Here is a 14,983-nt window from a genome sequence, read left to right as displayed (position 1 = left end):
AAGTGAAATTTGTGATAGACTCACGTAGAGTTAGATGCATATATGTATTACTAATATGTACAATTAATATTTGCTTAAATGTTTTCTGTAAATACGTATGTATGTATGTATATTTTATTTTATTGCCAATAAGGGCAACACAAGTGCATATGTACTACATATGTACATATGTAGCTTTTGTGACATATGACGTAAGATTCTGTAGGTGAAGAGTTCAACAATGTAGGGCGGCGTGCACTTCGTTTGTAAAAGTCTCGAATATATTTTCGAATTTAATTGATATAATGATCCTTTTACCTTAAATATGTTTATGTTATCATTAGGAACTGTATAACCTATGGCATTGTATACATTTCCTTTTGGTATGTGGGGTATAGTGTACATAAATATCTATGAATCGTGTATCTATATGTGAATACTTATATACATGTCTTCATATGTGTGTGTATATATAAATTTGACACATGCAAAAAATAGAGTGGAGGCCCAGTTACCGGCTAGGATGTAATTGTTGCAAGATTTTTGGGAAATTGTTAAAATATGATGTCGCCTTTTGTCAATTAGGACAGAAATATGTGCATTCAAATTAAGGTACCAAACGTATAATTGCATGAATATCTGAATATCTATTTATGGAAAACGTTTACACCTCATCCATATGATAAAATTGTAGTTCTTATACAATCATGTTAAAGAAAAATTTATGTTATTTTTGCTGTTATTGTTACTGTGAAAAAAGTGGTTTTAATAATCAAAAATTGGCGTAGAAAAGCGTTTGCGAAGTCGAAATTGGACCTCGAATTGTCGAATTTGGATGTTTAAAATTTGATTTTTCCCAACAAATGTTGTTCATCACACCCGTTAGTAGTAGAGTAAAAAGGTCTGCTAAATGTTTGTCCGTCTGTATGAACGCTGTGATCACGGCAACTATAAATGATTCTAGTGACGTCTACACTGTTCAAGTTTTTTTTCAGAACATTGCCACACCCACAAAATGTCATAAACTGTCTTCCTTGCCATCGCACTAGATAAGTAAAAAGTAATAGTCGAGGAACTTAACTACGTCCTTGTCTTCATTTTTTTTTAGTAAGGGAATCATTTTTTTGGAAGCTTACTCGCAATTATCTTAGGAACTTTAAAGATGAATGTAGCTAGCCAAATATGTATGTCCTCGCAAATTCTATACTATCATGTGGTGGTAAAGTCGTTCGAATTGGCTAATCTGGTTCCACTTGATAAAATCTAAATATTTCGCAGTCTTTTCAACGGATTATAGGGTGTAGAATTAAAAGTCTAAAAGTTACACATTTTATAAAAATCAAATAGCATATAACATATGCCGTTGTATCGCCGTTATCTACAATATTTTGGTTGAAAATGTAATTTTATAAACAGTTTTGCTCTGTAACAGTTTAATCAAAATGTATATTCCTTGCTACAATAATATAAAATATGAATTATATATACTTATAACTATGTATACTCTTTAGGATATCTTTGTGAATACAACTGTATGCAATGGAGAATAATTTGGTCAGAATTGATTTTTAAAAGTATTAGGTCATTTGTTTAATCGGATTGGAAGCTTATCATTAATAAGAAAAGTTAAATACCACTTTCCTAAAAAAAATAGTATCGGATCAATCTGCTTTCAGCTAGATATTTATTGCATTATCTTGAACGCGTAAATGCGTCACAAACGTTATTTGTACATATGGTACATATGTATCACTACAGTATACGGCTTGGGCTTCACGGTCTATACACTTTTAAAAATTTAATCAATAGCTAATCACTATTAATAACTACGTTCAATATTAATACTAAGAAGTACATGTCAAATGTTGTTTATTTTTTTTAAGAAAACGAGATTTTTTCTTGATTTAAAAATTTGTTTTTGTTGTCTGGCTTCTTTAATATGTACATTTAAATAAAGCTTACTTAAATATATCAATTTATGTGTAGATCTAAGAAACTACCCACTGAAATTTGCTGGCATAATCAGCATTTTTCAACAAAACTATTAAAATTAACCTTTCTTCTCTGCTAATCAGCATTTGCGTTTTACATCGCAGAGCCCTTGTAGCAAGTACAAAGAAACATATTATAGTGCCTCTGGAGATTTCACAAATTACACCGTTACAAAATGAAATCTTTTAAAAATTACACTGACACATTTGGTTGATTGCGAAGCATATATTGCGAGTAGTCAAAAAATTTAGTGAAGCAAAGATGCCCTAAAATGGGACCTCAAACTTCGACTTGGCTTTGTATTTGTGTTGTCCTAAATCAACATTATTTTTATTAACCGTAAGCAGACGCGTACAAACAAAAAGAATGCTATCTAAGGTTTCCATTAAGTTATACAGTTGCGAAAAAAATAATAGCAGCACCATAACGTATTTTATTCTCGATCAAATAAATTAACGTTGCGGAACCGATAGTACAAAATACTGAATTTTCGCATAATGCTAGATATATTTCCCATCCAAAAAAGAAAAAAAAAATTTGAATTGTCCATACCTTTATTTTTTATAATTTCTTTTGGGCGACAAGGTCTAAAATGAGGCGAAAACAAAAATAGCAGCACTATCGCTTTTTTCAAATATTCAATACTTGTCGGCGGTTTGTTTTAATGAAAAGCACATGGTTATAAAACTTGTCATTTGTATTCCTATTTCCAACACTATTTTTTAAACATACCTTAAAAAAAATTATTAAAATGGGACGAGGAAAGCATTGCACTTCAGATAAACGTGACATGGTCAAAAAATCAATTTCTGAAGGAAAATCGCTCAGAAATATTGGACCAATCCTTCAATGCTAAAACAAAATAATAGGAAATCCAATCACCTACAACGAGAATCTCGAAAAACGTGGGAGAAACCCCATCTTTTCAAAATGCTAGTGCCCGAGACCAAGAAGGATCCATTTAAAGCTCCTACCGAACTGAAAAAGGAACTCAACGTATCGGCATCAGTGCAAGCAGTTCACACATGTCTAAGGGAATATGGTTTAAAAGGCAGTAGTCCAAGGAAAGTACCCAAGCGCATTAAGTTCGTCAAGGATCATTTAAATTGGCCATGCGAAAGATGGACGAACTTTTTATGGTCGGATGAGAGCAAGTTGGTTATTTTTGGTGGCAATGGATCTTGATCGAATGTAAAGCGCCCAAGGAACACCTAATATAAGCCAAACTACACAGTAGAAGCAATTAAACACGAAGGATTCTGTATAATGGTATGGGCTTGTTTATCGTACTATGTAGTTGGTGCAATACCATAATAGACCATGGATAAAAACCATCATGGATCACCATGTGTTTGTGGATATTTTAGTGACGATGATGGCGATTCCGAATATTAACAAGACTATGACCCCAAGTACACCAGCAGGAAAGCCAAGGATTCGTTCCAAAATAAATCTGTTTCTGTTTTGGATTGGCCTGCACAGTCCCAAGGCCGTAATCCCATCAAAAATTCTTGGTCAGATATGAGAAAAGCAGTTGTAGCTTCAAAGCCAAATAACAACGAATAACTTTGGCTATAATTAAGGAGTCCTGGAGGAAAATATCCTTAAAACGGTGCCAGAACCTGGTTGATTCCATGCCAAATCATTGCGATCCTGTTACTGGTAATAAGGGATACCAAACCAAAAATTAAATTAGTGGGATGGGTGAATTTTTAGCACGCAAACATTTGTAATTAGTGATTTTTTTACCATCAAGTTTAAATTTGAAAATTTAGGCATTTTATTTATCGCCTAATTTTGTCGTTCTTAACAAAATTCTTCATTTAAGAAAATAAATAAATCAATTGTAGTTCTTTTTCATTTTCTAAAAAGTTAATTGTTTAATCTAAAAAGGGTATTTCAGCTCATTTTAAACCCTAAATTGTAGGAGGAGACTTGTTCAAAGTTTTACTGGGCAACTGCTGCTATTTTATTTTTCGCAGCTGTATATGTACATACATCCAAACGCTTCAGCTAGAGCCACATGTTCGCTTATAGTGTCGGTGTCGCGGCAGATATTTTCTTAATTTGTCTTGATTCTCTAGCGTTGTTTTACTGACAAGGTTTTAATGAATAAAGCTTTCAGAAAGTCGCAAGCAAAAAATATACAGATATGTACGTAATCTGGGAAACATTAACTTCTTAACTTGCAAATATTCTTTGGGAAGTACTCTGAAAAATATATTACTCTAATTTGCGCTATTCAGATGTTACGCTTCTATTGAATTTATACATTTTCATATACAGATAAGACCATAACAAATGGCCACTATAGATGGAAGACCGGCGCAATATGGTATTTCACTTAAACAACTGCGCGAGCTCATGGAGCATCGTGGCCGTGAGGGTGTAATTAAGATTGCGGAAATTGGTGGCATTCACGAATTATGTAAAAAGTTATACACATCTCCCAATGAAGGTAAGTTTTTTTTTTTTTTTACATTGAGTATTGACTAACTTTAATTGATTTACCATAAGGCCTAAGTGGATCGAAAGCTGACGAAGATCATAGACGTGAAACATTCGGTTCTAATGTAATACCACCGAAGCCACCAAAGACCTTTTTGACACTAGTCTGGGAGGCTCTTCAAGATGTGACCCTTATTATTTTAGAGGTAGCTGCATTAGTATCGCTTGGTCTATCATTTTATAAACCCGCCGACGAGGATGCGCGTAAGTAGTTCAATTTTAATAAGATAGGTCCGTAATAAAATATTGTATTTGAATGTTGTTTTATTTTACAGCTGTTTTACAGGAGGAGGAAGAACACCATGGTTGGATTGAAGGATTGGCCATTCTTATTTCTGTTATTGTCGTAGTTATAGTGACAGCTTTTAATGATTACTCAAAAGAAAGACAATTTCGAGGTCTGCAAAATCGTATAGAGGGCGAGCACAAGTTTTCAGTTATCCGAGGAGGGGAGGTGTGCCAAATTTCAGTTGGTGATATTCTTGTTGGCGATATCGCTCAAGTTAAATATGGAGACTTATTGCCGGCTGATGGGTGTCTTATTCAAAGTAACGACTTAAAGGTAAGTTAAGAGAAAACTCTGATATAGACTATTTCATCAGTAAAAAAATAATTAGGCATTATACAGCTGCGAAAAATAAAATAGCAGCACTTGCCCAGTAAAACTTTGAACATGTCTCCTACCTACAATTTAAGGTTTAAAATGAGCTGAAATACATTTTTAGAAAGGTTAAACAATTTTTAGGAAATGAAAAATAACTACAATTGATTTATTTATTCTTATCTTAAATGAGGAACAAATTTAGGCACAAAAATAAAATAGCAACACTTCATGAAAAATGCTATTATGCTAAAATAAATTTTCAATTTTAAACTTGATAGTAGAAAAATGACTAATTAAAAGTGTTTGCGTACTAATACTACACCCATCCCACTAATTTAATATTTCGTTGGGTATCCCTTATTACCAGTAACAGGATTGCAACGTTTTGGCATGGAATCAACCAGGTCCTGGCACCGTTTTAAGGATATTTTGCTCCAGGACTCCTTAATTATACCCAAAGTTATTCGTTGTTAGTTGGCTTTGAGCCTACAACTGCTTTTCTCATATCTGACCAAGAATTTTTATGGGATTACGGCCTGGGGACTGTGCAGGCCAATCCAAAACAGGAACAGATTTATTTTGGAACGAATCCTTGGCTTTCCTGCTGGTGTACTTGGGGTCATAGTCTTGTTAATAGTATTCGGAAAAGGGTAGCATCATCTTCACCAAAATATCCACAAACACATGTTGATCCATTATGGTTTTTATCCATGGTATATTATGGTATGGCCCCAACTACATAGTACGAGAAACAAGCCCATACCATGGGCTTCGGGATTCTCGTTGTAGGTGATTGCATTTCCTATCATTTTGTTTTAGCATTGAAGGATTAGACCAATATTTCTGTGTGATTTTCCTTCAGAAATTGATTTTTTGACCATGTCATGTTTATCTGAAGTGCAATGCTTTCCTCGTCCCATTTTAATAATTTTTTAATTTATTTAATCGAGAATAAAATACGTAGTGGTGCTGCTATTATTTTTTTCGCAACTGTATGTAGATAATAATTTTAAAAAATGTTCCGTACCTTATTTATGTTGATGGTCGTTATTGTTAATTCTGTAGGTGGATGAATCTTCGTTGACTGGCGAATCTGATCATGTCAAAAAGGGGCCAGATGTGGATCCCATGGTTCTATCCGGCACGCATGTTATGGAAGGAAGCGGAAAAATGGTGGTTACAGCCGTAGGGGTAAACTCACAAGCTGGTATAATTTTTACGCTCCTTGGTGCAGCAGTTGACGAACAAGAAGCGGAAATAAAAAAAATGAAAAAGGGTTAGTACAAAATTAAATTTTGCAAAATAATAGTTTGTATGATTTAAAACCATGTAAAGGAATATAAAAAAGGTCCTACCAATGTTTTTTGATACATCGAAATTTTTGTTGAGATGTATATTATATATTTATTATTTGTTTTTTTTTTGTTGCTAATTTTTCATATTCCAATTGTTCACATATTCCTTATGTGAAATACATGATGTGAATTGATTGACCTATCATCCTTCATCAACCCAATCAACCAACCAATCTGTCAACCAACCTACCAAATATAACCTGCAACCTACCACAATACAACCAACCAATATCTTCAACAAATAAAACCATAAAATGTATGGTTTTAAAATATTGTCGATCACAGATGCGAAAAGGGCCAACAAGCAAAAGAATCTGACAGGTGAATTTTAGCGTAATACTTATTCTTATTATTTTACAATCAACAACAACAATATATTGCGAGTAATAGTATACTAGCGAAAATTTAAGTAAACACTTTTACTCACTAATAATGTTTTGTTATCAGTAATGGTGTTAAGGACAATATGATGACGTGTTAATTTTGGCATATTTAGAGATTTATTAATTTTATAACTTTACAATTATAAAAACAAGTTTTAAGGTGTGTCATAAATTGTTTTTTAACGGTATCTTTGGCAGAACGATCGGCTTAAATAAAAGGCTACTTTTTTTCAATATTAACTAAATTTGAATCCTGTTATTAAATATCCTTTTAATTTAACAAAAATTTTAACAAATAATGTAAAGTCGTTCGAGTCAAGAAATTAATTCTTTAAAATTATTTATTTCATTGTCAAGTAACATATTAAGAAAAATAAAATTTAAATTTGATTAAAATAGGTTCCAGCAGAATATTACAAATTTTTGGAGGTATTTTAAGATGCATTTTTATACCCGTTACTCGTAGAGTAAAAGGGTATACTAGATTCGTTGAAAAGTATGTAAGAGGCAGAAGGAAGCGTTTCCGACCATATAAAGTATATATATTCTTTATCAGGATCAATAGCCGAGTCGATCTAGCCATGTCCGTCTGTCCGTATGAACGTTGAGATCTCAGGAACTACAAAAGCTAGAAAGTTGAGATTAAGCATACAGACTCCCAAGACATAGAAGCAGCGCAAGTTTGTCGATTCATGTTTCCACGCCCACTCTAACGCCCACAAAGCGCCCAAAACTGCCACGCCCACACTTTTGAAAAATGTTTTAATATTTTTTAATTTTTGTATTGGTCTTCTAAATTTCTATCGAGTTGCCAAAAAACTTTTTGCCACGCCCACTCTAACGCCCACAAACCGCCCAAAGCTGCCACGCCCACACTTTTGAAAAATGTTTTGATATTTTTTCATTTTTATATTGGTCTTTTAAATTTCTATCGAGTTGCCAAAAAACTTTTTGCCACGCTCACTCTAACGCCCACAAACCGCCCAAAGCTGCCACGCCCACACTTTTGAAAAATGTTTTGATATTTTTTCATTTTTGTATTAGTCTTGTAAATTTCTATCGATTTGCAAAAAAACTTTTTGCCACGCCCACCCTAACGCCCACAAATTGCCAAAAACTGTCAGTGTTTAAGACTCTCCTTCGCACTTCCACTAGCTGAGTAACGGGTATCAGATAGTCGGGGAACTCGACTATAGCGTTCTCTCTTGTTTCATTTTTGTATTAGTCTTGTAAACTTTTATCGATTTGCCAAAAAACTTTTTGCCGCGCCCACTCTAACGCCCACAAACCGCCCAAAGCTGCCACGGCCACTTTTTTGAAATATGTTTTGATATTTTTTTCATTTTTGTATTAGTCTTGTAAATTTCTATCAATTTCCACGCCCACTCTAACGCCCACAAACCGCAAAAAACTTTCAGTGTTGAAATTTCTTCTTCGCACATCTACTGGCTGAGTAACGGGTATCAGATAGTCGGGGAACTCGACTATAGCGTTCTCTCTTGTTAGTTTTCAATTTGTTGTCTATCTGCAATACCATGTTATTTTATTGACTTTACAAATAATTAAAACCAAATCTGAAATCTTATCATGTGTTATATTTGAAACCGCAAAAGCTTTACACAGAAAATTCTAGTGGTTTGGTTATTATTTTGTGATCTCTTTTATATTGGCGTGCAAAAACAATTGTGCCGCCCACCTCATCTCTATACTTCTACTGGATGTCAAAAAGCTCCAACACAGTTTTTTTTGCTTTTAAAACATACTTGAACTTGAAAAGTGGATTATTTATTTTGAAATCTTGAAAGCTTTCCAATCTTGAACGATTTTAATACATTGTTTTATTTATATTTTAATTGTTTTTATAATTTCTTTTATATTTGAGAATTGGCTGAATTATTTGTCACATGCTGAAAAATGTGCCTATAAGAGATGATGTCGGAGGGGTAGCTTCAACTTATAATAAATAACAAATTATAATAATAATTAACAATAAACAAGAACGAAAGCTAGCTTAAAAAAGATGAACATTATATACTCCTGTAATTATTTAGTTGAATACAAAAGTGAACGTTATAATCGAGTTTCTCGACTATTAGATACCCGTTACTCAATAGAAATAATAAAGCATATTTGAATAGTGTAAGCGTCGCAGTTTTGGACGGTTTGTGGGCGTTAGGGTGGGCGTGGCAATGCTTTGAAACCAATTTGCTCAGCGTAGGCGTCACTAGCTTTCATAGTCTTAAAGATCTCGACGTTCAGACGGACCTAGGCCAGATCTACTTTATTGGGTCGAAAAAGATTCCGTGGACAGACGAACGCATATGGGGTTAGCTTTAAAAATTTCTGACTAAAATCCGCCCCTTGTAAGGATATAAAAATACAAAATTGGATGACGACCAAACGCAATGGTATATGGGGAATATTAATCTAAGTAAGGCACTCACACAAGTATCTCAATTTATTTTATTAACATTTGTTAATTAAATACAGCTAGGAAACTTATGTTTATATTGTTTGTAATATTTCTTTTCGCACAATATAAGGTGAAAGCGACGGTCGATCGCAAATAAAGGGGTCTCAAGCGCCATCTCAACGCCAAACAACCACAAGTGAGGTAACCAAATCTGAGTCTGAAGGAAATCATTTGCCGCAATCATCGTCGTCAGCAGCGGCTGAGACAGGACATAAAAAAGAGAAATCTGTGCTTCAAGCTAAACTGACAAAATTAGCTATACAGATTGGATACGCAGGGTCGACCATTGCCGTGCTTACAGTTATAATTCTGATCATTCAGTTTTGTATTAAAACGTTTGTTATTGACGAGAGGCCATGGAAAAACACTTATGCTAATAACTTGGTGAAGCATTTGATAATTGGTGTTACAGTATTAGTAGTGGCCGTACCCGAGGGTCTTCCCTTGGCAGTAACCCTATCTCTTGCATACTCTGTCAAGGTTAGTTTAATATAAGTAAATGGAACGACGATTAATTGTATTTTTTTAAATAGAAAATGATGAAGGACAATAACTTGGTTCGTCATTTAGATGCGTGTGAAACAATGGGTAATGCCACTGCCATTTGCTCTGATAAGACTGGCACACTTACCACCAATCGTATGACTGTTGTACAATCCTACATTTGTGAAAAATTGTGCAAGGTGTTGCCAACCCTTAGTGATATACCACAACATGTAGGAAATTTAATTACAATGGGTATATCTGTTAACTCGGCTTACACCTCAAATATAATGGTAAATAAGATTTAATTTCTAGCCTATATAGCTATATATTTATTCTCTTTTTTAAGGCTGGGCACAACCCAGGAGACTTACCAATTCAAGTTGGCAATAAAACGGAGTGTGCTCTTTTGGGGTTTGTCCAAGGGCTAGGTGTGAAGTATCAATCTATTCGAGACGAAATTACAGAGGATAAATTTACACGCGTGTATACATTTAATTCAGTTCGTAAGAGTATGGGCACAGTGATACCCCGTCCTAACGGAGGATATCGGCTGTATACTAAAGGAGCTTCAGAAATTATTATGAAAAAGTTCGTATTGGTAAACATTGCAACAGTGACTTAAAATACGGAAGGTATTTATCGAAAAACACATTTAACTTTCGTTGACTTTCGCCAGTGAGCCAACTTAAATGTTTATTTTACCTCTTTAACAGTAATTTAGAGAGTCAACGTAACATAATTGCCAAGAAACCTTTTTCAAATGGTTCATTGTGGACGCTTCTGGTGGCAATTTTTGTAATTCTGACTTCAGCTAAACGCGAGCTAAGTCAACGAAACTCAAATGGGAATGAAACTAGATTCGATAAATGCTTTCCGCACCTGAAGACTAAATTGTATTTACTTTTTGATTCCCTAATAATGATGCAGTGTTACTGACAAAGCAAACAATTGGAATGCTATAAAATCATTGCAGGTGTGCTTTTATCTATGGACATGAGGGCACTTTGGAGAAGTTTACAAGAGAGATGCAGGAGCGTTTAATACGTGAAGTTATCGAACCAATGGCCTGTGACGGTTTGAGGACTATATCTGTAGCATACCGCGATTTTGTGCCTGGCAAAGCCGCCATTAACGAAGTGCATATTGATGGCGAACCCAACTGGGATGATGAGGAAAACATTATGACAAATCTTACATGCCTCTGTGTGGTTGGTATAGAAGATCCTGTTCGTCCAGAAGTACCAGATGCAATAAGAAAATGTCAACGCGCTGGTATAACCGTTCGCATGGTCACTGGAGACAATATTAATACAGCACGTTCAATAGCCAGCAAATGCGGTATTTTGCGTCCCAATGATGACTTTCTTATTCTGGAAGGCAAAGAGTTTAATAGGCGTATTCGGGATAGCAATGGAGATGTATGTTCTAAGAGTACTTTCTATTTGTTGGCATTTGTTCTAACGTTCTGTATTTTAACATTTGGTATTTATGAACAGATTCAACAGCATCTTATTGATAAAGTATGGCCCAAACTCCGAGTTTTAGCACGCTCATCCCCAACTGACAAGTATACTTTGGTAAAAGGTTTGTAGTAATTTTCTTTATATAGAACGTACTCGGTGTTCCGCATTGACATATATGGTAAACAAAATTAATTTATAGCGGCTGAATTTTAATATTCGTTAGCAGTATAACTTTTAAAGTAGGAACTTTTTCAGTATAACGGTAATAAAATGAGCACGATCTCATTTGCAATAGATTACGCATTAAATTTAAAAATCATTGATACACATTAAAGTATATTTCATAAATTTAAGAATCTTGCGTTTAAAAATTTCAAAAAATTTTTTTAATTCAGTTCAACGTGATCAGCGACTTAAAACCGTTACTTATTTATATACTAAAATAACGTATTTATAGGTATCATTGACAGCACCGTTAGTGAAAACCGAGAAGTTGTTGCTGTAACTGGCGACGGAACAAATGATGGCCCAGCTTTGAAAAAAGCCGATGTAGGATTTGCTATGGGTATAGCCGGAACAGATGTTGCCAAAGAAGCTTCCGATATTATATTAACTGATGATAACTTTAGCAGCATTGTTAAAGCTGTAATGTGGGGACGAAACGTATATGACTCTATAGCTAAGTTTTTGCAGTTTCAGTTAACAGTAAACGTAGTAGCTGTAATTGTTGCATTTATTGGTGCGTGTGCTGTTCAAGATTCACCTCTTAAAGTAAGTTTTCTAAAAAAAAAAAAAAAAAAATCTAACATAAAGCAAATTTTTAGGCAGTACAAATGTTGTGGGTAAACTTAATAATGGATACATTGGCATCACTTGCATTAGCAACAGAGTTTCCTACACCAGATCTATTGCTCCGTAAACCCTATGGCCGTACTAAACCTTTAATTTCCCGCACAATGATGAAGAACATATTGGGTCAGGCGCTGTATCAGTTAATAATAATATTTGGACTGTTATTTGTTGGTAAGTTATATTCATAATCATTGCTTTGTTTCAAATAAAATATTTGTATGCTTGAAGGTGATGTTATACTCGATATTGAATCTGGACGCGGACAAGAACTAAACGCTGGACCAACACAGCACTTTACTATTATCTTTAATACCTTTGTCATGATGACTTTGTTTAATGAAATAAACGCTAGAAAAATCCATGGGCAGCGCAATGTCATTGAAGGCCTTCTAACAAATCCCATATTTTACACCATATGGATATTCACTATGATATCACAGGTATTCTTTATTACAGTTTATACATATACATTTAAATAATTTTTATAAAATTTAAGGTGTTAATCATCCAATATGGTAAAATGGCTTTCTCGACTAAGGCGTTATCATTAGATCAGTGGCTATGGTGTATATTTTTTGGAATTGGTACACTTGTCTGGGGACAGCTGATTACTTCAGTGCCTACAAGAAAATTACCTAAAATATTATCGTGAGTAAATGTTTGAAGTTATTACGATTATTTATAAGCCTATAAATAGGCTAAAGATCTATTAAGCTCGATTGCATACGTTTATTACATAAATATTTGTATAATTAATAACTGATTGATGCTTGGCCCAAAATAAGGTCTAGTCTATATTTAAGTTAAATACCAATATCTATATTGTATTCTTGTTTTTTTATAGCTATAGAATTAATACTTATTATCAACTTTTATAAGAAATGCATGTATTTATTTTTTTAAAAATACCTTTCAGCCAAAATAAATGCAACGTTTAAAAGTTTTTTCTTCTTAAATTTACAAATATAGGCATATTATTAAAAAGTTAGTTATTAAATATACAAAAAAAAAAACTATTTGAGATTGGTACAGGGTATGATACAATAAGATACCTTAAAGCTAACCCCCAAATGTAATTAATGTTACGTATTTAAAAAATAGTGGTTAAGTACATAATTTGAAAATGTTTATTCTGTTTGTGTAATTTATTTAGTAAATATTAGTTAACGGGTATTTGTTTGTTGTAAAAAAATTTTAAAGAAAGAAACATGTTCAATATAAATACATGTTCAAGGAGTAAAAGTTAAAAAAGAGTTAAAAAAGGAGTTTAGGATCAGAAGTGCTTTAATATATGACAAAAATATTAAAAAAAAGTAAATAGGTATTTCCATAGTTGATGGTGGGTAGATTTGCGTATATTTTATTGGTCAAAAGGCAATATTAAGTTCCATACATATGTCTATTTTTCGGACAATCCTCTGGAATGATTAAATTTCTTTTTGGATGCTTAAACAAGATTTATGAGTGGTTTGGCAATAGAGTGTATGTGTGTTCCAATGTATTTATTTGATTATGTGGTATTTGTTTGGGAGAAGGTATTGTGGCGCATACATTTTTTGCTGTGATAAAAGTCGCTCATGTGTTTAATGTTGGGGTGGATTCAGAGAAAAACTTTTGAATAGCTGTTCTTATATTCCCCTTAAGCATATTATATTTAATATTTGTTGATTCTGGTGTTGCTGGTGTTGCAACTCGATTTCGTTCCGCTTGTGTGACTCTTCTACCGCAATTTTATAATGTACCACGTATTGCAGTCTTTTCGTTTAAAGTCGCATTGTTTCGGAGTTGAACACATCTGGTTCAATTCGTTTCAGGGATACCTGCAAGGTATACTCGCATAATAAAGGCTTTACTAGAATCGTAAATAGTTTGTAACAGGTGTAGGAACTGCTTTCGATACGTTGCGCATGTTTGTTTTAGAACGTAGCCAATTTGGTTCTCTCTTTTTTTGTGCATTTAATAACGTTACAAGCTAATTTATTTAAAATAAATATCTTATATGTTCGAGGCATAAAGCCTCGTATCAGATTTTTTTTTGGTTGTTTTCATGTATTTGTCCCCTTCTTACGCAACTCGATCGATGAAAAACAGCGAACACAAGGTTTCGAAAGCAGGTTTAGTTGTCCGAGTAGTGTGTCATTTAAAACTCCGTACCCGACTTCTATGTCTCAGGACCCGAGGGAGAGTATCATATGCGCCAAACAGCAACGTTAGGTAAAGAATTGTCTACGATAAATTGGATGACACCATGCATCTGGGCAGATATCTAAAGGTAATAGAATCGAATGCTTCAGGAAACTGTCCAATCAAACTTAAAAATGTAAGAGAAGATTTTTGTATGAATAAGGCAAGACTTTGACCGAAAATGCTTACCATGCAACATAAGAAAAAAAAAAATCACAGTTAAAAGGATAAGGGATTTTATACGTTTATTCATAAAAGTAACCAGTTGAAAAATGTATTTGATTGAATTATACAAGTGACGACTATGCTCAAAAATTAGTTTTTTAATATTTTCAAAATTACAAAGTTTTACGTTTATTTTATTGTTATAAAATTATAAGAAGAAAGCAATTTATTTAATAAAGTTTTTATATTTTAGGTGGGGTCGCGGACATCCCGAGGAGTACACAGATGGAATGAATTTGGGTGAGGAACGCTTTGATTCTATTGATTCTGACAAAAAGCCTAGGGCTGGACAAATTCTTTGGATTCGTGGACTAACTCGCTTGCAAACACAAGTAAGTGTTCCATCAAAACCAACATTTATTTGAACTTAAATACTAGAACTTAAAAATAATTACCAAAAAAGGATCAAAACTTTTTATAATATTCGTTTAAGTTATGACATTTTTATTTTATTGTGATATATTTTCTTAAATTTATAC

At 33.6% G+C, this 14,983-nt stretch overlaps 1 protein-coding gene across 11 annotated transcripts in view; it reads left to right on the top strand.

The window, feature by feature from the left end:
• Positions 1 to 14,983, top strand: part of LOC120454879 (plasma membrane calcium-transporting ATPase 1) — a 39,054-nt gene that overhangs the window by 547 nt on the left and 23,524 nt on the right. For 9 of the 11 annotated variants that reach the window (XM_039640459.1, XM_039640457.1, XM_039640455.1 and 6 more), the window contains exons 2-16: positions 4,258 to 4,429; positions 4,489 to 4,683; positions 4,755 to 5,041; positions 6,149 to 6,359; positions 6,724 to 6,759; positions 9,365 to 9,774; positions 9,828 to 10,070; positions 10,127 to 10,368; positions 10,754 to 11,198; positions 11,277 to 11,364; positions 11,701 to 12,014; positions 12,068 to 12,266; positions 12,324 to 12,535; positions 12,592 to 12,743; positions 14,698 to 14,836. In XM_039640459.1, coding sequence (XP_039496393.1) covers positions 4,273 to 4,429; positions 4,489 to 4,683; positions 4,755 to 5,041; positions 6,149 to 6,359; positions 6,724 to 6,759; positions 9,365 to 9,774; positions 9,828 to 10,070; positions 10,127 to 10,368; positions 10,754 to 11,198; positions 11,277 to 11,364; positions 11,701 to 12,014; positions 12,068 to 12,266; positions 12,324 to 12,535; positions 12,592 to 12,743; positions 14,698 to 14,836 — 3,330 coding nt within the window. In that variant the 5' untranslated portion in view covers positions 4,258 to 4,272. The remainder of the gene's footprint in view (positions 1 to 4,257; positions 4,430 to 4,488; positions 4,684 to 4,754; positions 5,042 to 6,148; positions 6,360 to 6,723; positions 6,760 to 9,364; positions 9,775 to 9,827; positions 10,071 to 10,126; positions 10,369 to 10,753; positions 11,199 to 11,276; positions 11,365 to 11,700; positions 12,015 to 12,067; positions 12,267 to 12,323; positions 12,536 to 12,591; positions 12,744 to 14,697; positions 14,837 to 14,983) is intronic. The other 2 variants (XM_039640458.2, XM_039640454.2) reach the window with 1 other exon arrangement.

The sequence above is a fragment of the Drosophila santomea genome, chromosome 4 (assembly GCF_016746245.2).
Source record: "Drosophila santomea strain STO CAGO 1482 chromosome 4, Prin_Dsan_1.1, whole genome shotgun sequence".
NCBI classification, from domain to species: domain Eukaryota; kingdom Metazoa; phylum Arthropoda; class Insecta; order Diptera; family Drosophilidae; genus Drosophila; species Drosophila santomea.
Note: the sequence above shows the minus strand (reverse complement) of the source record. Positions and strands in the feature narration are given on the sequence as shown.